Source organism: Macrotis lagotis, chromosome 2 (assembly GCF_037893015.1).
Source record: "Macrotis lagotis isolate mMagLag1 chromosome 2, bilby.v1.9.chrom.fasta, whole genome shotgun sequence".
Lineage (NCBI taxonomy): Eukaryota > Metazoa > Chordata > Mammalia > Peramelemorphia > Peramelidae > Macrotis > Macrotis lagotis.
The window spans coordinates 312,193,795-312,218,036 of NC_133659.1; the positions used below are offsets into that span (position 1 = coordinate 312,193,795).

The 24,242-nt window shown below is 41.4% G+C and overlaps 1 protein-coding gene across 1 annotated transcript in view; it reads left to right on the forward strand.

Moving 5' to 3' along the window:
* The window catches only part of PLXNC1 (plexin C1), a 235,661-nt gene that overhangs the window by 153,729 nt on the left and 57,690 nt on the right, over positions 1-24,242 (forward strand). Inside the window, exons 19-22 of the mRNA XM_074221066.1 lie at positions 807-845; positions 1,110-1,234; positions 6,967-7,165; positions 13,044-13,190. Of these exons, the coding sequence (XP_074077167.1) occupies positions 807-845; positions 1,110-1,234; positions 6,967-7,165; positions 13,044-13,190 (510 nt within the window). The remainder of the gene's footprint in view (positions 1-806; positions 846-1,109; positions 1,235-6,966; positions 7,166-13,043; positions 13,191-24,242) is intronic.

Below are 24,242 nucleotides of genomic sequence, written 5' to 3' on the forward strand. Positions count from 1 at the left end.
AAAGGTTAAGAAATGCTAAAAATTGTTTTTTACATGTAACTGGGGGAAATGAAATATTAAATTAAAAAATAAAATTACTTTTCCAAAAAAAATTATAGAATCATTGATTTAGAGCAGAAAGAAGACCACATGGTCTGTTCAATCCGATCCAATCCATTCCTGTTATAGCCAAGGAAATGGAAACCTAGAGAGATGAAAGGTCGTGCAGGTAGTTGAGTTGTTGAGCTAAGATGCACCCCCAAGTCCTGTGACTACAAATACTACTCTTTCCCCTTTCACTCCAGAAGAGAACCCTTGGGGATTCACAACCACACAGTTGTTCACATCTATACTTTCGAATCCTGAGGATGATTATCATAAACTATAATGCCAAAATGAACATTGCTTGGGGTGGGATTTTTAGTTATGAGGTGATGATGTAGATGATGATGTATGTAAATAGGAGCCATTAACAATGGTAAGCAATATTTTTTTATCCAGATAATCTCAAATCCAGGTGACTATGGCTATGGTTCGAACTGTATCTCATCACCATTAAAAAAATGAAGGAATGAATGAATGAATAATAAGAAAAAATGAGTTTAATGAAGTGGCTCTTGTTCCAACTGGAATATTCATTTGTGTCCCATGAATCCTGAATAATTATTTATTATGCATTGTAAGGGTTTATAGCAAATATAAGCCTTTAGGCCCTCAAGATTAGCAAATAGTGTCACACTTTTATTAAAATTGACTTTGGTATAATAAAATAGGGTTTTCATTTCCTCTGCCTCTCATGAATAATATAAGTATCTTCTTCCCCTCAGTCAGGTGGCTTCACGCACATCTTCACTGAAGACATGCATGTAAGTATCTACATTTTCATTTTTAGCCCAGAGACTAGCATTCATCTAGGTAGCATTACCCACCCCATCCTCCTCCTCCTCCTCCTCATCATCATCATCCTCATCCTCATTGTCATCACTGTTAGCTTAGGATTGATTCGTTGCCTTTTTTCGGTACAATAAATTCGATATTAAATTAGCAATTCATTGCTTGGCTAATCCCACTGTGAATATCCCATTTAGCTTTATTCCAAAAAAAGAGATAAACAAATGTGTGTGTTCCAGAGCCGAGACCCGGGAGATAAGAATGAAAGCCTCACTGCTTTAGATGCATTAATCTGCAACAAAAGTTTCCTTGTTACCGTCATTCATACTCTTGAAAAGCAGAAGAGTTTTTCCGTGAAAGACAGGTATGTAGGAGCCAACCCATCTTGATGTGTTGTTCATACTTCTTAGTTTCATTGCTTTAGAGTTTAAAGGGATCTTTGTGGTTGTCTGGTTCATTCTATTCATGTTATAAACAGGGAAACTAAGGCAACTTTGCCAACTCACAATTGACTGAACTGAGATTTGAATCCCCATGTTATGATAACCCTCAAAAGAACTATGATTTCATCAACAGGGATGCTCCCTCCACCAATGTAAATGTAACTCCTTCAACGGTTTTTTAAAAAAAATAAATTAATTTTATTTTCTAATTTTGTGCAAAGGTGGTTTTCAGTCTTCATTTTTGTAAGTTTCTGAGTTCCACATTTTTCTCCCTCCCTTCCTTTCCACCCCCTCTCTATGACAGGGAGTATTTTGATACAGCTTTTGTACAACCATTAACATTCATTTTTGTAGTTTTCTCCCTCCCACCCTTCCCTCTCCCCGCTCTAAGACAGCAAGTAGCCTAAAATAGCTTCCACATGCCCGATCATGTTCTACATATTTCCATATTAGTCAGACTGTGAAAGAAGAATCAGAACAAAAGGAAAAAGAACCACAAGAAAGAAAAAAAACAAAAAACAAATTTTAAAAAAAGTGAAAATCACATACGTTGGTCTGCATTCAGACTCCATAGTTCTTTCTCCGAATCTGGATGATATTTTCCATTGCAGGTTTCTAGAACTGCCTTTGCTCCCTGGATTGCTGAGAACAGATTAGCATAGTTGATCATCACACAATGTTGCTATTCATCTATGCAGAGATCCTTAATCTATAACCTACAAATCCCCCCATGCATAAGTGTCAACAGATCTATGAACCTGGATGGGGGAAAAAGAAATTTTGTCTTTCTTCTCAGTAACCTTTTTTTCACTTTATTTTGCATATGTAAAAATATTCCAAGAACAGGGCCATAGATATATAAAAAAAGGGATTCAAAATACAAAAAAAAAATGTCAAAAATCAATCAATTCATAAATCCCCTAAGTCTTAGAATATTGTGTATTGTTGTGGCCAAAACAATTCATCCATTGGGTGAATCCTCTAGTGATAAATCTTTCCAAATGTAGCTAGGCTGGTACTTGGGCAACAATCTGTGTCTGGGCACCTTTCCAACTTCATCAAATCTGGCTATTCCCATCCATTCAGTCTCCAAGCCAGCCAAAGTAGCCTCACATATGGCACTGCAAGCCCTTACACTGGCAGTCCCCCAGGTCTGGGACGCCCTCCCTCCCCACCTCTGCCTCTAGGAATCTTGGGTTTCCTGTAGCATTTAGCTCACTTGCTACCATGGCAAGAGACCTTTCGTCCCCATCCCCCAATTTCTGGGGTTTTCTACTACCCTCTGCGCCAACGGAACCCTGTTTGTTGTTGAATTTGCCTTATCTGTGGATAGTACGTATGAGCTTTTCTCCCCTTTCTAAACGGAAGCATTTTGAGGATAAAGAGGGTTCCATTTTTGTTAGCAGTGCTCAGTGAAGAGAACATTTATTTTTTAAGGATTTTGCAAGGCAATGGGGTTAAGTGGCTTGCCCAAGGCCACACAGCTAGGTGATTATTAAGTGTCTGAGGTCGGATTTGAACCCAGGTACTCCTGACTCCAGGGCTGGTGCTTTATCCACTGGAAGAGGAAAATTTTAATAAAAGAGCAGTTTTCTACTACCCTAATCTTGGAGAATCCATTTATGACATTCCACCCTGAGATATCAGTGTCAAAAATTAGTGAAGAGTTAGCATTTAAACCTATAGGAAATGAGACAGCTGCAGTCTAGTGGGAGGTAGAAAGCTGACCTCAGTATCAGAGTGACCTGGATTCAGGTCCTGCCTTGGACACAGACTGGCTTTGCCACTCTGGGGAAGTCTCTGGTGCCCTCGCACCCCGAGGTGGCTCTCAAAGACCACAAGATGCAAAGAAGGTACCAACCCACATTGATAAAGGAATCCCCAAACCGATGAAATTTAATTATGGGATAGAAAGTATGTAACCCTCATTTCTAGACAGTGACTTAGTGGGTAGAGAGCTGGCTCTGAAATCGGGAGGTCCTGAGTTCAAATCCTGTCTCAGAACTTATTAGCAATGTGGCAAGTCACTTAACCTTTCCTTGCCTCAGTTTCCTCACCTATAAAATGGGCGTGATAGTAGCACCTGCCCTCCAAGGATTGTTGTGAAATTCCAATGAGATAGCATTTCTAAACTTGTTTTCAAACCTTCGAGCATTATATAAATATTTTCTTTTTTTTTGCAAGGCAATGGGGTTAAGTGACTTGCCCAAGGCCACACAGCTAGGTCATTATTGTCTGAGGCCAGATTTGAACTCAGGTCCTCCTGACTCCAGGGATAGTGCTCTATTCACTGCACCAGCTAGTCACCCCAAAAGCATTATATAAATAGCAGAGGATGTTTACTATCATCATCATCATCATCATCATCATCATCATCTTTATTGCACCACTTATACAACCTCATGTGCCTTTTAAAGCACGAGTCTTTCTCCAGAAAGCAGAAGTTGTATTTTCTGATTTTTTTTCTAAGAGCTACATGACTTATAAGTAGATGGACATGTATGACATCATGGTGGGGATCTTTTTTTTGACTGTAAAACGCTTATCTGTGTCTCCCCACAAATCCTCCCCCAAAATTCCCTACTCTTCTGCCAGGGCTGGGGAGATCTCCTTTTTGGTTAGCTGTTTGAAAGTACCAGTACTTACATGACTTGTTTCTGTATTACTTCTGCTTCAATCCATAACCAGCTTTCCCCATTTTTTTTTGGTTTTGCAAAGACAAAAGGTCACACAGCTAATCCTCCCCTTTTTTTAGGTGTTTGCAAGGCAATGGGGTTAAATGACTTGCCAGAGGTCACACAGCTAGGTAATTATTAAGTGTCTGAGGGTAGATTTGAACTCAGGTACTCCTGACTCTATTCATTACACCACCTACCTGCCCCCTTACCCCCCCCCCATTTTTTCTACTTTTTTGGCTAGGCACTTGGGGTTAAGTCACATAGTTAGTTAGAGTCAAGTGTCTGAGGTTGGATTTGAACTTGGGTACCCTTGATTCCAGGGGCAGTGTTCTGTCCACCTAACTGCCCATCCCACCCTCCCTTTTTTCCCTAACATCATCCATAGTCTTGAACTTGTCATCATCCTTTTAATAGAGATCCATGTCTCAAGGATCCATGATTTCATAGATTGAATCTCATTTTACACAAACCTATTTCTATTTCATCTTTAAAGTTGTTAGGTCAGCTAGAGTGAATTGTTACACATTATTCCCTGTTTGTAGAATCTGATTTTGAACAAACTGGACCGCTTGCCCTGGTTTTGGCATGCCCACATTCTACATAGAGGACTGAAATGCCTTCTCCCCTCCCCTGGGCCTCTTCATTCAGAACTTAGCCTCTACAGGAGGCTTTTCTAAGCCCTTGAATTCTTCATCCTATCTCCCACCTCCAACGATTACATGGATGGTCACCATGTGAGCAGGGGAAACAATAGTGATTCAAAAAGAAGAAAAAAAGAAAGAAAAAGATAATAAATATGTCACTGAAGCATTTTAAAATGCCCTAAAGAGAACAGGAGGTGGTTCAGACAAACAGACTTGTCTTTGGAAATGCTCATTTTTGGGGTCAGGTTCAGACTCAGAAAAAAAGATTTTCAAAATTATTTTTAAAACTATAAATAAATATAAACAAACAAAATAATTTTTAAAACTATATAGAGGAAAAAATAAAATATAAGTAATACTTTTTAAAGCATCCTTTGAGCTCTTGGTATATTTTCCCAGTAGATGTCAAGTCATTGAGAGTAGGGGACCAATGTACATTAGTTCTTCTCTTGGTAGGTGCTTACTAAATCCTTACTGTTTGGAGGAAGAAGGGACAGAATAACATTTATATATCACCTACTGTGTCCCAGGCACATTACAAATCTGATCTCATTTGAGCCTCCCAATGACCCTGCAAGTCACTGTTATTCTTCCCATTTTACAGTTGAGGAAACTGAGGCAGATAGAAGTTAATGACCTGCCCAAGATCACATATCCAGGAAGTAGCTGAGGTCAGATTTGAACTCGGGTTTTCCTGGCTTCAGGCATAGCGCTGTGGCACCTCCTAGCTTCCTCTGAATTTCATTGGATTAGATTGGATTGACTTTGCCAGTTTAAGTAATCTCTCTGCTGATGTATATTGCCATCCCTCTGAAACTTAATAAATGATAGCTAACATTTATAGAAGGCTTTAAAGTTTTTAATCTCGTTTGAACCAACCTGGGCAGTGGGTGGTATCATTATGCCCCTTGTACCAGAGAGGGGAGCTGAGGCTGAGAGAGGTCGACTGGCCATGGTCATCCAGCTAGTATGTGGATGAGGCAGGATTCAAACTCAAGTCTTCCTGACTTCAAGTCCAGTATCTTCTTTCCCACAGCCAAAAAAATCTCACTCTGCATCCACAGATGAAGAAGTCTTTATTTAGTCCAGGGCCAGGTCAATACTTGATGTCATTGTATAAATTATCAGACCTTGTGCCCAACTAGCATGGAACCTGGGGCAGCCAGGTGACACAGTGGATAAAGTGCCAGGCCCGGAGTCAGGAAGAGTCTTCGTAGTCCAAATCTGGCCTCAGATACTTATTAGCTGTATGACCCTGAACACTTACCTCTATTTGCCTCAGTTTCCTCATCTATAAAATGAGCCGGAGGAGGAAATGGCAAACTATTGCAGCATCTTTGCCAAAAAAAACACCAGTTGAAGTCACAGAGAGACAAAAATGACTAAATAGCAGCCAACCCAGGGTCATCTCCCAAGCATGATAAGGACCCAGAGTAGAAAGAAATTCATTGATTTATTTAGTTCAGTTCAAAACCTTTATTTAGCACCTACTGTGTACCACAGACTAGATTTGTCACCAGGTATACAAAGACCTTAAAGGGAGATAAGACCTGTGAGTTTATTCATTTAGGAAACACTCTCTACCAAGGTGGTCAGCACCTGCTCTTTTTTTTTTTTTTTTTTTTTTTTAGGTTTTTGCAAGGCAATGGGGTTAAGTGGCTTGCCCAAGGCCACACAGCTAGGTAATTATTAAGTATGTGAGACCAGATTTGAACCCAGGTGCTCCTGACTCCAGGGCCGATGCTTTATCCACTGAGCCACCTAGCTGCCCCTAGCACCTACTCTTTAACTTAGTCTTAAGAAATTTGTCTGAGAAATTAAATGATTTACCCACAGTCCTTGTGTCTCAAAAGTAGGGCTTGTAGTGACTTCAAATGGGATCTTTTATTATACCATGACTTTTCCATATACTAAATATATTCACAACTAATACAAATTAATTGTGACAGCATCAGGAAAAACCTTTAGTAGAGGGAAGTGGTTCCTAACCTGTGCTTTGAAGGAATCTCAGAATTACATAGTCAGCATTCAGAAGCAAAGATGAAAAGAAAATATTTCCAGTCATATACCCCGTGGTTTTGGTTACATAAGGTTATGTAATAATCAATAGCATCCCGATGCCCACAAAGTAAGAGTCATCCTGGATTCTGCTGGGTAAAGTTGACCCTTCCCAGCCCTCTCACCAGCTCGGTCTCTGCCACACTAACAATCAGAGTTCTCCCCTAAAGTTTTTGTGAAAAATCAGAGTCAAAGTGGTGTCCATCCCCAAGGTGTGCCCCTCTCCCAATCCGCTCCCAGCAGCTGACCGCTCCCTGTGTCTTTCTCATCCAGGTGTTTGTTTGCATCATTCTTGACCATCGCTCTCCAGACCAAGCTCGTCTACCTGACCAGTATCCTTGAGGTCTTGACCCGAGACCTGATGGAACAGTCGAGTAATATGCAGCCCAAGCTGATGCTCCGACGGACCGAGTCTGTTGTTGAAAAGCTCCTCACAAATTGGATGTCTGTTTGCCTCTCTGGCTTTCTCCGGGTAAGTGCCTCATCTTTCTGCAGTGTCAGAGGTAAGACAATCGGAGCTTATTTTTAGCAGACATTGACTCCTTTTTCAGTACAGACCTTGAGTGTTCCATGGTGTCAAAACAACAGCTTTTCTGCCTTAGCCCTTATTCTGAGCAGAGAGATGCCTGAGAAGAAAAAAAACAACAAAAGCCATTCTTAGAATGAATATCTTGTGAATATTATTCATTTCCCTAGACATAGTTTCTTTATGAAAAAAGGCATTAAAGACATTTTAACTCTACCTTGCCTCCATCAATTAAAATTAATTAAGTCCCTTCAGTTTCCTAGTCATCCTAAAATGTACAGTATAGGAGGGGGGAGTGTCTAAAATATTAAAGAGAAAGAACTTAAGAATAGCTGGAAGCATTTGAGATAGAGCCATTTACATAAAAACAATCGATATGCTAATTACAAATTATATCTAGCTGGTCATTAAAGCAGGTCCCTTAAGGACCCTCCTTTGCCTAATTTGTGTTGCTGTATGGACATATAGATGGAATGAAATTGGATTTCTCAAACTATTCACCACTTCCAACTATCCACTTAATTCAGCCATACTTTCCCTCCACTTTATCTTTAGTAAAAAATAAAATAAAATAAATCGAAACGGATCTTTATATTACAGGAATGTTATTTGTCTCCTTTGATATACCTATTTCAAGAAGAAAAACTATGTATTTATAGCCAGTCCTAGAAGTTAATTGAACCTTGAGCAGGATGTATTGCTTTGTCACTAATTTTCAACAATAGTATTTAAGTATAAGACTGAGATGTGAGTCTAAATAGAGGGTAGAAACCACAGCTGTGCTTACTTTAATGTTTAATGCTGTCTTGAAAGAAGACATATGATGTTTTCCTACCAATCCATCTTGCCCCCAAGCAATACCTGGGTAGAAAGGCTAATTAAATCAACCTTCCCCCCTATTTATCTGATTCTTAAAAACCTAGTTGGATTCCTGCTATCTTCATCAGCCTCAGCATTATACCATCTCATCAATAAGGACATTTCCCCATTCAAAGCTTTTCCTCTTATATGAGACCAATATCTCACCAGGAGGGACATTCCTCCTTTCCAAGCTTTGCCTCCTATATGAGACCAATATCTCACCAGGAGGGACATTCCTCCATTCAAAACTTCTTCTAATTGAGATTCATTCTTGCCCTTCCCTAAATTCCTCGTTTGTCCTTGTCCTTCCATTTATTCTCCTTTATTTACCAGTTAATACTTGAGTTCTTATTGGAGATTGTTTAATATTTCATGAGTTCCAGTGCAAAACCTTGGTTTATCCAACTTCCAGCTGTTATCTAACACCCTCACTAAGAGACCGACCTGCTCCTTTTCTGATCGATATTTTTTGCTTCGCTTGCACAAAGTCAGTAATATGTTTCACACTATTTTTGCCCACCATCCATCTGCGGCCCTTTGGGGTACCTTTAATTCAACTTAATTTATTTGGATTAGATATCAGTTACATTAATATAAGGAAATTCCAACTGAGAAAATAGCCTCTACCAATAAAGATGGGCCCCTCCTTTTCAGTTTGCAATCTTAGAGTTCCCCTAGAGCCATTATGCTCAAAGGCCCCCAGGAGTCCCTAACTCCTTTTCAGGGAGTCTGTAGGGTCAAAATTATTTTTTCTAATATCAAAAGAATTTTAATTTCTAATATGGTAAAAAGAACCATCAATAGATATAACACATAAACAGAAGTTTTATTGCCTTGGGGGAGAAAGGGGGTGGATTCCTCAATAATTTATGGGGTAAAGGAATTCTGAGACCCAAAAGTTAGAGACCTATTGCCCTAAGAACTGTTAAATTCAATTCAATTCAAAGAGCATTTATAAAGCATGTGATTATATGACAGGCATTGTTTCCAATGTGGCTTGCCTCAGTTTCCTCAACCATAAAATGGGAATAATAATAGTACCTACCTTGTAGGATTTTTGTGAGAATCGAGTAAGATAATATTTATAAAAGCACTTAACATAGATTATATAAATACTTTTTTTCCCCTTTCCTTCCCCCCACCAAAGATATAAAGACAAAACTGGGAACATTCCCTGCCCCCAAGAAGCTTAAATTCTTCCAGACACACAAGAATAAGCTTTTTGGAATTTTAATTATTCTCAATAATAATAAATCATCAAAGTGATTTCTTGGACAAGTCATTCACTCTCATATTCCCCAAGAAATTCTTAAATTGAAACTGAATCCCCTAAAAGAAACAGAAAAAGATGCCCTTCTTGGACTCTCTGACCAGACAACTGATTTTCCTTGAAGGCAAAGACAGTGGGCTTATACCATGGACAGCGGTCTAGAGAAAGGAATGGGTATTCCAGATTTGGGGGATATAACGGCACTATCTTAGAAGCCACAGGAACTATGCTGGGGACTACTGGGAGATGAGGTTAGAAATGATTTATTTAATTGAGGACTGTTTTCTCTAATTATGCAAAAGAGATGGCAAATTGGTAAATTAGTTTTAGTTCATTCTTACTCCTAAGGTTAAATGTTATATTATTTAGGGTTTGGTTTTGTGTTTCTTTTAAACATGTCTCGAGGTCCAGTTAGTCCTTAAGCCTCCAAGGATCCATGATTTGGTATGGAAGTGGTTATTCCCTTAACCATTAGGTTAGTCCTCAATGGCAGTCTTCCACCAGCCCAGTTTTGAAGTCTTTCCAGTTTATTGGGAGCTTGTTGCCTGACTTTGGATCACTTTTACATCACAATAAGACGTCAGAACAGGACTTTGTTGGAAGGAGAACCCCTAATGAGGATAATTGTAGGTAGTTAGCAGCTTATTTGAAGAAGACCTGAGTGTATTAGTAGACCACAAGCACAAAACTAATGAACAGTGTAATTTAGCAACCAAGAAAGTCAATTCGATCAGAAGCTGCATTTAAGAAGTACATTGTCCAGGACATAGGAAGGAGGTCACAGTCCCTTTGTGCTCTTCCTGAGTCAGGTTACATCTACAGTATTATATTTAGCTCTGGGTAATATTTTTCAGAAGGTCATTGATTAAATTGGAGAATTTCCAAAAGAAGGCATCGCTTTGGATGCTCCTATTATTGACGGAAAGAACTTGGAGTTTTTGTATTGGTAGAGAGAAAACTTGGAAAGCGCAGTGTGTGATAGTTGTTTTCAAGTCCCTTTTAGCTCTTTGATTCTTTGTGAATTTAGCTGAGAATAAAAACCTAGACCAGAAGGGGAAACCTTTCTATCAAAGGCCACTTATATATTTTAACCTCATTCATGGGCTAACATTTAATTAATTAACCCCTAAAAAGCTGCTAGATTTATTGAATTTCCAGACCCGCCTGCAATGTCCTTGGAAACACCACATCAATATGGCTGGCCGAAGGTCCCCCCATCCCTGACCTCAACAGAAGGACCTTAGGTCCACTTGCTGCTCTTAAACATTGCCATATGATAAGCTTTAGTTGCACAGATGTATCCAGATGTCACAACCAGGGGGTTAATGGTGTCATGGAAAGAGACCTGGATACTTGTGAACCAAGCATAATTCTTTGAACCTCACTTTCCTCATCTATAAAATGGGAATAATAATATAATAAGGCAATCTTTTTATAGGATTGTTTTGTGGAAAGCACCTTCTAAATGATAAAACTCAATGTAAATAATATAAATATTACATAAATATTTACATAAATTACATAAAATAATATAAATAAATAATATAAAAATATCAATAATACAGTATAATAAATATAAATATTACATAAATACATAAATTTTTCTGTATGTATATAAGATAAACATAAATGCATTTAATATAAACATGTTATTTTAAATAGTACCTAAAATAAATATACACGTATATACATGTAGATAATATTTACCACATGTATACTGTGCACAGAAATAAGGACATATATGCACACAAATAGAGGTGGAAATGTGTTTTAGATATCTATAGATTCATGCTTAGTTCTTCATTCTTTTGGTCCAGAATTGTGATTTTTATTGGTACAACAAAGTCCCATTGAGAAAACTCTCTCTACTAATGCACATCTTCAACTCTTCTGTGACTGAAAATCTTGGAGAGTTTCTTGGATCACTGAGGAGTGGTTAGCCCAGGGTTCTTCAATCATGTCCAATTCCTTATGATCTTTTATGTGAGGTTTCCTTGGCAAAAATCCGGGAGTGGTTTGCCGTTTCCTTCTCTGGTGAATTAAAGCAAACTGAGATTGAGTGACTTGCCCAAAGTCACACAGCTTGAAATGTCTAAGGCAAGATTTCAACCTGGGACTTGCTGTGAGTCCATAGATAGCTTTCTGAGCATTGGGCATTCATCCATCTAGCTCTAATATATAGTCAAAATACTCAAGGATCCTGCAATATGGGTCTCCAATGGTAAACATGGAAACTCATTGATGTCTGTGTAATGTCTTGCCCACCTCCTTCACGAAAATTTGCATTAGGATGGGGAGGAGAAGGAGGCCACCTGTCCACCATGCTGTACCCCTTCCATTCCTTCTTTAGACATATTGAGGATTGAGTTTTCATCAGTGGAATATTTTGGCTGCCACTCAGTTATTCCTCACCCTCGCCCAAGGATCAGTCCATCTTCCTTCTTGATTAAATATGCCTCCCTAATATTCATGTATGTGCCTATGCATGTATGCATGTGTCCAATATAAATATGGGTGTATACATGCACACAAAGGATATCATATGTGTGTTATGCACAGAAATCGGAAGGCATGTGCACACAAATAGAGAGAAATGTGTCATGACTCTATATCCATGAATAGGAGCAATATAATATTTGCATGTGTATGCATAATAAATATTATTTTGTGTATGGGTAAAAACAATATAAATCTGTATGCACTTATAGCATGTATTATATGTATGCTGTTCATATAAATATGGATTATAAGCATGTTATATGCATGTGTGTAATAAACATGTTATTGCGATCTAAATGTATGTACATCAAATATACTTCGTGCATATGGTATATTTATACATAAATGCATATGTGTAGTTTCATTAATGCATCATGTGTACCACACGCACACATTTGCACACTTATACACAATGGTGTATGCACATATAACAGACAACATATTATATTCACACAGGGGGCAGTTAAATGGCGCCTTGGAATTAGGATGATGGGAGTTTGAATCCAGCCTCTGATACTATCTGTGTGACTTTGGGCAAGTCACTTAATCCTTATTGCCCTGCATCCAGGGCCAATTCTAGTCGTCCTGATACATATCTGGCCACTGGACCCAGATGACTCTGGAGGAGAAAGTGAGGCTGGTGATTTAACACAGCATCCCCTCACTCAAATCTGATTCATGTGCTTGTCATGGCATCACCTCCCTGATGTTGTGGTTTTCTTTGAGAAGGAAGGACAAATATTACTATTATATTCACAAATGTGTATGTGTGGTCTTGTGCCAGGTGGACAGAAAAAAGCTCAGAATTAGCATCAGTAGATCCGGGTTCAAATACTTCCTTTGACACATACAACCAGATGTCTTTGAGAATGAAGAACCAACAGTGATCACCATCTTAGACCTTTCTGTGGGACCTCAATTTCCCCATCTGTAAAATGAGGGTTTTCAACTTGTTGAGCTCTGGGGAGTCTCTAGATCTGAGATCCCATGTTTTCACAATTCCGGACCTTGGACTCACTATAATCAAAGTCTTCCTTCCACCTGGGTTGGGGGTCAGGATACTCATCTGTATCATTGGGAAGCACTGCATCATGTCCCTCTTCCAGCTGATGGTTAACAGAAACCTAATCCCTTGACCATTCACTGGATCCCACTGAAAACTAACCATTCACTTTTTGTGCCTTCCTTCCCAAGGAGACTGTTGGAGAGCCTTTCTATTTGCTTGTGACAACCTTAAACCAGAAAATAAACAAAGGTCCAGTGGATGTCATCACTTCCAAAGCCCTCTACACCCTCAATGAGGATTGGCTCCTGTGGCAAGTACCTGAATTCAGCACTGTGGTATGTTGGCTCTTATTCTTTCCTTCCAAGGCGGGGAGGGGGACCTGCTCTGGAAGGGGGGAAGGGAAAACCTTATCAAAACGGAAGGATATCATTCCTGCTGCGAGAGGACTCATCCATTTCATTAATTAAAAACAATAGTTGATAAAATATTAATACGGTGTTCAAATAATAGATTTTAATTATTTGGATGGGGGGATGGGGGCATCTTAATGACTCCTGGGGCTATCATCAGTTTCCCAAGATTTTAATATCTGAGTGGCTTATGGCTCTCTGCGTTGTCAGAGGAGCTGCACAGTCTTCCCTTTTCAGGCCTTGTAATTGCAATCAGGATTTCTCAAACCGTTCTTCTCAGGGAGACAATGTGTGAAGATGTGCCGCAGCTGAATCGGATTGGGGGGCTTATTTTAGAAAGATAACATGAGATTAATTCAGCTTGAGTTTCCTGGGCCACCCAACACGTGGACTTTATTTCCTTGGATTAGTTACAAATGTTTGGTGTCGGGCACTTAATATACTGTGATTTCATCACTATTTTGGGAGTAATGCCGTAAATAATGAGCGGCGTCGGCTCGGCTGGCTGTTTGGGGGGATTTCATGTGGAGGCTGTGGAGGGGGAGGAGGAAGGGGAGAAGGAGAAGGAGGAAGAGGAGGATGAAGTGGAGGAGGAGGAGGGGGACCCCAGTGGAGAAGGAAGACTCCCCCCTCCCTGTGGCCCTTCCCACCCATTGGTACATTGGGGGATGAACAGAACTTTGGAGAGAGCCAGACAAGGCTGGTACTAACTCCAAGCTCATTTCAGAATTCTCTCCCCTTTTCCATGAAGACAGATCGGAGGAAGAGATGACTGTATCTTGGAGGGGGAGGGGGGAGAGAATTCTGGATGCTTCCAGCTGTAAGATGTACATTCATCCAGTGGCTCAGTGGCTCTCTGGGCCTCTTCCCAACTTCTTAAGTTGGGGGGGGGAGGTGGAGAAAGAGATGAACAGAAAAATGACAGTGAGGTTTTGGTATTGCTCATTTGTGTTGCTGATCCTCTTGTGGCTTTGCCTGGGACGGCAAGCATGGCAACATCGTTTTGGACGAATGCACCCGTTAATTGGAGAAGGCACCATGTTGGCTTGGACTGTGTTTTGGTTATGTTTTCTGTCTGTTATGGATGAAATTCCCCATATCTGCTGTTATGGGTGATCAGTCACTCTTACCACGTGGGACTGGTCCTTTCTGGATAGAGAAAGCTCTGCTGATGCTGTGGCAGAGGAGATGCTGTGTATTATCTTCTCCTAAAATGGTCCTGGTCTACAGCTGATTTTTTTCTAACATAACCCCCAGATATAATCTATAAATCCTACATAATTGAAAGAATTAGGGTGGTAGTGCTTGATTCATCTGTAAAGGGATCTTGGGATCATTGATTTAGAAGCTGGAGGGGCACCTTAGAGGCTATTGAGGCTGACCTTTAATTTACAGGTGCCTGTACTGAGGCACAGAGAGGTTGTTTGACTATTCCTGGGTCACACCGCTTGTGACTGAGGCAGGATTTGAGTGCGGGTCTTCTCTACTCATAGTTCCAATGAGCTGGAGGTGTCTCAAAGGTCATATGATCTAATTGGAGTCTGAATTGGTTGTCCTGCCCTCAAAGACCTCCCATAAGATAGAAAACCTGCTCCCTCATGATATAATCCATTCCTCTTTTGAATAATTGGGAATTTTCCCTTTTTATGGAATTGATATCTGCTTGGCCACGATTTCTAGCAATTATTTCTAGTTCTGCCCCTGGAGGCCTAGAAAAACAAGGCTACTCTCTCTTCTAGAGAATCAATCCATCTGGCACTCAACAAACTCCCTTGCAAGGGATGGTGCTAAGCACTGAAGACTCAAAGAAGGGCCACAACCAGTCCCTGCCCTCAAGAAGCTAACATTCTAATGGGGGAGGTAACATGTGTGTCCATAGGCGATCCGAGCTACTTACAGACTAGTCCGAAGATAACTGTAGTGGGTTGGGCACCACAGAGTAAGAGGCCCCCTTCCAGCTCAAACCGATGATTTAACTGCGCCCGCTAAGCTATGTAGACTGGTGATGATTCTTTTTTTTTTCACTTTTAACATTTTACTTGCTTTCCAGTTATATACAATAGTAATATGTACCTATCATTTTTTGCAAGACTTTGAATTCTACAATTCTCTCCCCCCATCAAGGAAGGCTCTACATGGTTTCCATGCTATACATTAATGTAAATAGAATGTGTTGTAAGAGTAAACATAACCCCCCCCAAGTTGAGAAACCTCAAGAAGAGAGAGAGAGAGAGAGAGAGAGAGAGAATTGTACTTCATAGACAGATGATTATTTGCCCTTCTTTTAAATATGAGGAAAAGCAGGTCCATAGAGGTTCAGTGATTTGACCTCCATGCTCACATAGCACAAGACCAGTTTTCCCAAAGGTTTACCCTGACTCTCAGGCCTTCTCCTATGAGGCTTCCCTGAACAGCCTCTCTTGGGTACCCCTCCTATTTCCTCCTGTTGGTATCCACTCTTGTTGAATGTTGTTCAACATTCAAACGAAAGACTAAAGAAGAAGCTTTACACATATTTACTTGACTCTGGGTTAGTTTTGTTCCAAGACCCTAAAAATTCCCCAAAGAGAAATGATTTGAAAGTAAAAATAGGTTGGGGGAATCCAGTAATATTTTGGTTTCATCTCAAACATCAGACCAGAAGGAGGAGAGTGTGAAAAAGAGAAGAATCAAGGTGGGGGGAAGGGAAGAGTAGAGAGAGAGGGTTTCTTGTTGGTTAGGAAGGGTATTTTTGAGGTTCCAAGCTGGTTTGTTTGTTTTTTCAATGTTTGACATCACAGCAGAATTTTTTCCCCCTTTCATTTTAAAATACTGTTTATTTCACGGCTAATTAAGGTCATGTGTTTTTGATTTGTTAACACACAGCTCATGAGTTATTTGATGTTGAAGAAATTCTTGAAGCCTTCTTATTTCCTTATAGGCCCTGGGGAGGGAGGCTAATGGGTAATGACCATTACAGAAATCCACAAGAATCCTTCCCTTCACAGAGGATTTTGGCTGTAGAGAAAACAGAGATTTGTGAGCTGGAAAAGAGACAGGCTTCTCATTTATTACATGGGCCCCGGCTTTTAAAATTACTTTCTGTTTCAAGTGCATTTTACTGACCATGGACTCTTTCGTGGTGGATGGTTATACTAGAAGTCATCAAAAAGTCTTATGACTTGGTCAGGTTTTCCATGACTGCGATATTAGCAGAAGGTCAAGAGAAACTATTGAGAATCGCATTTCCTCCATAGGCAATTCCTCACACTGTCTGGCCCATTTCCCTTCTTTCCTTCCCCTGCGACTATGCCTTGGTTTAACCTTTCCCAGCCTCAGTTTCCTCACACGTAAAAAGGGGACTTTGTGTGGGCCTCGGAGGGCCCCACCCACCCCCCTCCAGGAGCTCTGCATCTGTGATCTGAAGTATCTGGTTTTTCAAAGCCTCCTGTGGTTATCTGTGTAAATGTCAGAGGCTGAGGTTGCATCTAGACCTGCCCAGGAAAAAAATTATCTCAAGGAAGGGAGGGCAAAGAATCAACAGAGAGTGAGAGGAAATCATATTAGCTACCTGAAACGGCTTGGGCAGAGCTTGGGTGGCGGGGTGCGATTAAAATAAGGAGACAGAGTTAGGCTTGCCAGAGGGGAGAGAGGGAAAAGCCCATGTGACAGGGTAACAAGAAGGCTTCACACCTCTAAGATTAGGATGGCTCCAGAGGAGCTGTTGCTTCCAACGCCGCCGGCTTCCTGCCCCTGGCTTATCCACGGGTCACTGGGCTGACGAGTAAGCTCTAGTCCTCCATCATAAATGGGGGGAGAGAGAGAGAGAGAGAGAGAGAGAGAGAGAGAGAGAGAGAGAGAGAGACAGAGACAGAGACAGAGACAGAGAGACAGAGAGAGAGAGACAGAGAGAGACAGAGACAGAGAGACAGAGACAAGAGAGAGAGACAGAGAGAGACAGAGACAGAGAGACAGAGACAGAGACAGAGAGAGAGACAGAGAGACAGAGAGAGAGACAGAGACAGAGAGAGATAGAGAGAGAGACAGAGAGAGAGACAGAGAAAGAGAGACAGAGACAGAGAGAGAGACAGAGAGACAGAGACAGACAGAGAGAGAGACAGAGAGACAGGGAGAGACAGAGAGAGACAGAGAGAGAAAGGGAGAGACACAGAGACAGACAGAGAGAGACAGAGAGAGAAAGAGAGACAGAGAGAGACAGAGAGAGAGAGAGAGGGAGGAGAGAGAGACAGAGAGAGAGTGGCAGAGACATGGAGTGAGTGAGACAGTGAGAAAGGCAAAGGACAGAGGCAGAGGGAGAAGAAAGGAGAAGGAAGAGAGAGATAGAAAGAAGACAAAAGAGACAAGAGTGAAGACAGAGTTAGAGATACAGAGGGATAGAGAGAGAGGGAAAAGGACAAAGAAAGGGAGAGACAGAGAGAGAGAAAGAATGGATGGAATTGGACAAATAGAATTAGAGACAGGGAAAAGAGACAAAGAGGGAGGAGAGAGGGAAAGTAAGAGGAGAGAGAGAAGAGACAGGGAAAGAGATAAAGTGAGGATAAATAGAGACAAAAGGGACTGAAAATACAAAGAAAGGGGGAGGATGAGAGAGGCAGAGGAACAGAGACAGTGATAGAGAGCAAGACAGAGTGAGTAAGGAAAAATAGAGATAGAGATACACAGAGGCAGAGGGAAAAGACAGAGAAAGAAGGATAAGAGAGAGAGAGAGGGAGGGACACAGTAAGAGAGGAGGGCAGGGAGAGAGGGAGATAGAGAGACAGACCCAGAGATAGGGAGATAGCCAGAGACAAAGACAGAGAAACAGCCTTTCCACTGGCTAAGCCATCAGAGCCTAGATTTAAAACTTAGAGGGAGTCTGGGAGGACTTCAGGTCCATTTTCCAGATGAGGAAGTTGCCCCAGGAGGTTGCAGGTGACTCAAGCAGGGTCATTCAGCAAATAAACTCCTACTGAGTCAAAGCCTGGCAGGCTACCCCATGGTAGATCACAGAAAAATAACCCCAAGAAGTTAAAATAACCCCAGTATTAGGAGCAGTGCACATTTACCCTGAATGTTCAAAAGTGTTAGTGCGGTCTGAAATTTGAACGGCTTAAAGCTGCAAGGACCTCTTGGGACAGTCCGCCATCTCATTTGACCCTAACAGCAGCCCCAGAAGGGAGATGGTATTATTCTCCCCATTTTACAAATGAAGAAATTGAAAGTTAAGTGATGAGTTCTGAATCACACAGTCAGTATATATCTGAAGGAAAAGTTGAACTTCCTAATTCCAACACTATCCTCTGGGTCATTCAAAAAGCTAAACCTAACATCAGCCTTGGAGATGATGCCATAGAATCATAGATTTAGAACTGGGAGAGACCTGAGAGTTCATTTGCCCTGGCCTAACCATGGCATTGCCTGGTTGCTTTGGAGAAGAGAGAAGGAAACTCTCTCTCCTTCTGGAAGAAAGGTGGGGAACTACAGGAGTACAATATGGCATGCCCTCTCTGCTGAAGTCACTGCTCTTAGGAGTAACTGTCATTGTTATAGAGAAGGTTCATATTGAGGGATTGTGCTGAGGGAACTGATATTTCTGGAAATAACTCATGTGAAATCAAAAGGCATCAATAAAACTTGGTTAAAAAGATAAATCAGGGAAACATTTAAAGGGTTGTTTGAAAACACAGCGCCCCTCTGACTTCCTTTCATGGTTTCTGATCTCTCTATCCTGTCACCATGGAACATCGAAGGTACTGACTGCAAACAGGAGCAAAGAAATGCATTGAAGCCTATTGGTTCTGCTTCTTTTTCCTTATTTTCAAAGAGATTTCATTTTGTTAATTTAGACTCATCTATCCATGATTAGAGAGCTGGGTGCACAGTGGGCAGAGCAATGGGCCTGGAGTCTGGAGTTCTCTTCTTTAGACATTTCCTAGCTATACCATTCTGGACAAGCCACTTCACCCTGTTTGCCTCAGTTTCCTCATCTGCAAAATGAGCTGCAGAAGGAAATGGTAAACCACTCCAGTATCTCTGCCAAGAAAACCCCAGATGGAGTCATGGAAAGTTGGATGTGGTTGAAACACAACTGACCAACAACCCTTGCTTGATCTTGACCTCTGAAGGAAGAAGGTTTTTCCCAGAGCAGGTTGCACCTTCCTGGCACATTGGGGCCAGGGCCGAGGAGCCCAGTTCTGTTCAAGTATACTTACTACCCGGGGAAAAGGAAATTTGTTTCCGTTCACAACTAAGATGAGAAAAATCCAATAACCCCACAGCAGGTTCATTTAATTAGCGAGTCAACTTCTAGTTGTAATCAAAGTTAAGAGATCAATTTCTTTTTAGCACTTGAAACGGGGAAGTAAGACGGCGTCTTCATCTGTCGTAGCCGGGGTAGAGTGCTCCTGTACCGCGGGGAGCAATCTTTCAACAAACATGCTGACCTTATTTTACTCATTATGAGAGGGGTTTTAACATAGTTAGAAAGTCTTGAAAATTACTTATGGGGCCTGATGCAAAGCCAGCAGTGACCCCATAAATGATTTATTTAAGGTTTCTTCCCTTCTCCCCCCCACTTGGAGTAGGCAGAAGAATTAAGTGTGGGGGACTAAGCAAGGTTTGGCATCAGCCCAGATTGGAAACCTGATTCTGCCACTTATTAACCTTGTAACTGTAAGCAAATCATTCTTCCTCTCTCTGGGTCACAGCTTCCTCATCTGTAAAATGTGAGCCTGGGCTGGCTGGCCTCAAAGATCTCTTGTAGCCCTGAATGTCAGGGGTTGCAGTGGCTAGAGCACCTGGCCTGGGGTTAGAAAGAGTCCTCTTCCTGAGCTCAAATCTGGCCTTAGACACTTCTAGCTATGTGACCCTGTTTGCCTCGGTGTCCTCATCTGTAAAAATGAATTGGAGAAGAAAATGGCAAATGAGCACTGTGACCCTGGGCAAGTCACTTCACTCTGTTGGCCTCATTATCCTCATCCATAAAATGAACTGGAAAAGGAAATGGTAAACCCAGACACTCACTAGCAGTGTGACCCCGAGCAAGTCACTTTACCCTGTTTGCCCCAGTTTCATCTTCTACAAAGTGAACCAGTGAAAGAAATGACAAGCCACTCCGGTATCTCTGCCATGAGACCTTAAATGGGGTCCCAAAGAAATGGAAATGGTTGAAAACAAGCTTAAACAAGTCGCTTAACCACTGTCCGCCTCAGTTTCCCCAGTTGTAAAATAGGTATAAGAACAGCACCTTCCTCCTAAGGTGGTGTGAAGATCAAACGAGATAATAATTGTCACAGTGTCTGGCACATAGTAGGTGATTTTAAATGGTCTGATAATGATGCCAAAGCCTAAGCACTTACCTCCCAGGGTCCTTATAAGGAGGAAATGAGAGGATATTGTAAAGTGCTCAGCATAGTAGGCACTTTGTTTCTGATGTTATAATCATTGTCATCCCGAGATGAAGAAACTGAGGCCCCAACATTTACCCCCTCGGATAACTGTGAGGCTAAAATGAGATGACATTGGTAAAACATTTTGCAGTTTTTCATACGCTCTATGAATTCTGCTCATTATTCTTGATATGATTATTGCTATTGTTTTATTGTCATTATTATTCATGTTGCCTGGAGCATTACAGTTTCAGTGACTCACCCAGGATCACATAGCCTGACTGTATCAGGGAGGACTTGAACCCAGGTTAATCTGGCTTCTGGGTGGATCAGTGAATAGAGCACCAGGCCTGCATTGAGGAGCATCTGAAATCAAATTTGGCCTCAGCCTGGCTGGGTCTCCCTGGGCAAGTCACTTCACCTCTGTCTGCCTCAATTTCCTCATCTGTAAAATGAGCTGGAGAAGGAAATGACAACCCTCCAGTAGCTTTGACAAGAAAAGCCCAAATGGGATCACAAAGAGTCAGACATGACTTGACGGAGGCTGGTTCTCTACCCACTACTCCCGACTGCCTCTCCCAGGGCTGTATAGAGGCTGTTTTTATTTTCATTAGGATCTCATCAAGTCCAGCCAGAGCTCCCTGGAGCAGTATCCAGGAGCTTGTCTCCTCTCTATCCACCCAGGGGTCTCCTCCCATTTCCACCACCCACCCCCAGACCCTTCAGTTGCCTTGATTTTATCTTTCCCCCCATAATTAAACAAGCCCCTGTCCCGATTAAGTCATCTCACGATGCTCCCATGACATCCTTTCCTGATGTTTGCACTTTGGCAGTCTGGTTCTTAGTACCCCTTGCTATTGTGTGGAAACAGTGAAGTTAATTAACAATCCTCCAGGTTTCCCTCCCTCCCCCTTTTCTTATAACATCGTTTGCAAATTATTTTCATTATGACTAAGTAGAAAACTGAAACCACCTCTAACTTCGGAGCTGTTGTTTGCAGGTTCACATTAAAGAAGTGAAACCATTTTCTCTCCTTCCCTTCTCTTTGCTCTCGCTCCTTTTTTTAAAGATAGTTTTAAGATATTTAAGATATTTTTCTTATTAAAAATGAATGATCAGGGCAGCTAGGTGGCACAGTGAATAGAGCATAGGTCTTGAAGTCAGGAGTACCTGGGTACAAATCTGCCCTCAGACACTTAATAATGACCTAGCCATGTGGCCTTGGGCAAGCCACTTAACCCCATTGCCTTGAAAAAAAAATTTAAAAAAATAATGATCATTAACAAATTAACAGTTTTTCTTGTTTTCATGTAAATAATTTTAGGCAAATCATTCACTTTTAGATGGCAGGGAATAGAAGAGGAGAAATCAAATGAAATAGAAGTTTCTAATGACTCTCCTTATTCACAACCATTTCCCCCACCACCTAGAATTTGGAAATTAAAGTGATATAGCTGCTTCCATACAAAGTTAGCCAATTTTCTCCCTTGTGGCTAAAAGGGGGGGGGGGCTCTATATTGTCTCTACTTTGGAGGTAGAGCCTTGTTTGAGTTCTAACTTGGAAAGTTGCACCCAAATCCTTAATGATGTGCTGAGAGTTAGAATATAACCCACCTGCAGAGCACTCTGGGGATGGGGACAGACTTGCTTTCTGTTCTAATTTGTGATCCTGAGAGGCTGAAGGGGGCAGAGGGAGAAGGAGGGGAGCTGGGTTCAAAATGGTTAATGGTGCTATCCCTGGTCTACTTATCAGAGTGCTTCTTCCTCCACAAAATGGGGCTGGGAAGACTAGCTGTGGCAAGCCCCCAAAGTTACTGTAGAAGGCAAACATTTTGCAAACCATCCAGCATTGCCAAAATTAGCCATGTGAAAGAAGCTTTGGAATCTAGAGGACCTGGGTTCAGATCCCTCGTCTGACACTTAGCACCAGTGTGACCTTATATAGGTCACTTCATACTTGTGGGTCTCAGTTTTCTCATCTGTAGGGCATTCACATGGACCATTTGTGGACAACCTATGGTCTAAAGCCTCCCGAGCTCATGTGAGTCTGATCAGTCATAGTCAGACACACAGAACGTTGAGGGCAACAACCCACCAACTAACTAACTAAGGAAACAGTGGACCAGCTCACTTCTGAGATCTTTTCCACCTCTAGATACATCATCTTGTGGGGTCTTCCCATCTAAGGGCCTCCATTTCCCCATTTATCAGATGAAAGACTTGGACTGGATGGCCTTTGAGGTCAATTCCAGCAAAATAGGTGTAAACCCCACTTATACCTCTGCTATTCCAATGCTGTACTGTGAGGAGGAAACACTGCAGACCTCAGAGCACTAGAAAAATGAGTTGCTAGGGAGAATGCTTAAAAAACAAACCAACTTCTGACCCTAAATGTGTTAACTGTGTGACCTTGACCTTGAGAGCAAACTTGCCTGCCCCCCAACTGTCCCATGGGAGTGGCTGAACAATTTAATGAGTCTGAAAGTGGAAAATGGAGATGGTATAGTGTCATTGTGTCATTTTACAGATGGGGAAACCGAGTCTGAAAGAAGTAAAGTGACTTGCCCCAGGGTCAAACAGCTAGCAAGTGTCTGAGGCAGGATTTGAACCCAGTCATTTCAAACTCAGAATGATATCCATTGCACCACCCAGCTGCCAGTGGGTTCCTAGGAAGGAATCAGGTACTAATTAGTACAGTAGAAAAGAATATTTGATAGAAGTTAGAAGATATGGGTTTAATGTTGTCACTGCCACTCAGCACCATTGTGTCCTTGGATGAGTCACAGGCCTCAGTTTCCTCATTTTTAAAATGAGGATGTTGGACTAGAAGACCTCGTCATGCTATAAAGCTGTAGTCACCCAATCCTTGAAAAAACACCCAAATCTGTTAGATTTGGAGTTGGGCGATCTAGTTTCGAGTCTCTGCTCTGCCCTCTACCATCCATGTGATTTTTGTCCCCAGTCTTATTCTTATCCATATCTCAAGTTAATATCTCAATTTTCTAGTCTGTTTTTGTGCTGTCCATTCGAGGCCTCAGTTTCTTCATGTGTAAGGCTGGTCTTGAAGTCTCAGAGGACGTTCTATATCTGTGGTCTTTCTTATTTTTTTTTTAATTTAGGTTTTTTGCTAAGCAATGGGGTTAAGTGGCTTGCCCAAGGCCACACAGCTAGGTAATTATTGTCTGAGGGCAGATTTGAACTCAGGTCCTCCTGACTCCAGGGCCGGTGCTCTATCCACTGCACCACCTACGTGCCCCTACAAGGAAAAACAAAAAGTATTCAAAATGTATTTGAGATCAGAGAATACAAATAAGCATCCATGATCCTGTCTCTGTTCTCTTGGGAGGAAAAAAAATAAAATTTCCCAAAGCTGTTTACATCTCTTCCAAGCACCCCTTTGTCCTTTGCACTGAAATAAGACTTAAAATATACACTTAACCATTTTTTTGGTGCCAACTTTAATTAACGGTAGCAATGTTAGAGTGTGGAGTTGACAGGTTTGGCGAGATACTACACAGGTACTCTGGGAAAGGGGGAGAGGGGATGCCAAAGAAATAGAAAATATTCCACACGTGCGAGGAATTTGTGATTGAACTGATTGTCTTTTCCA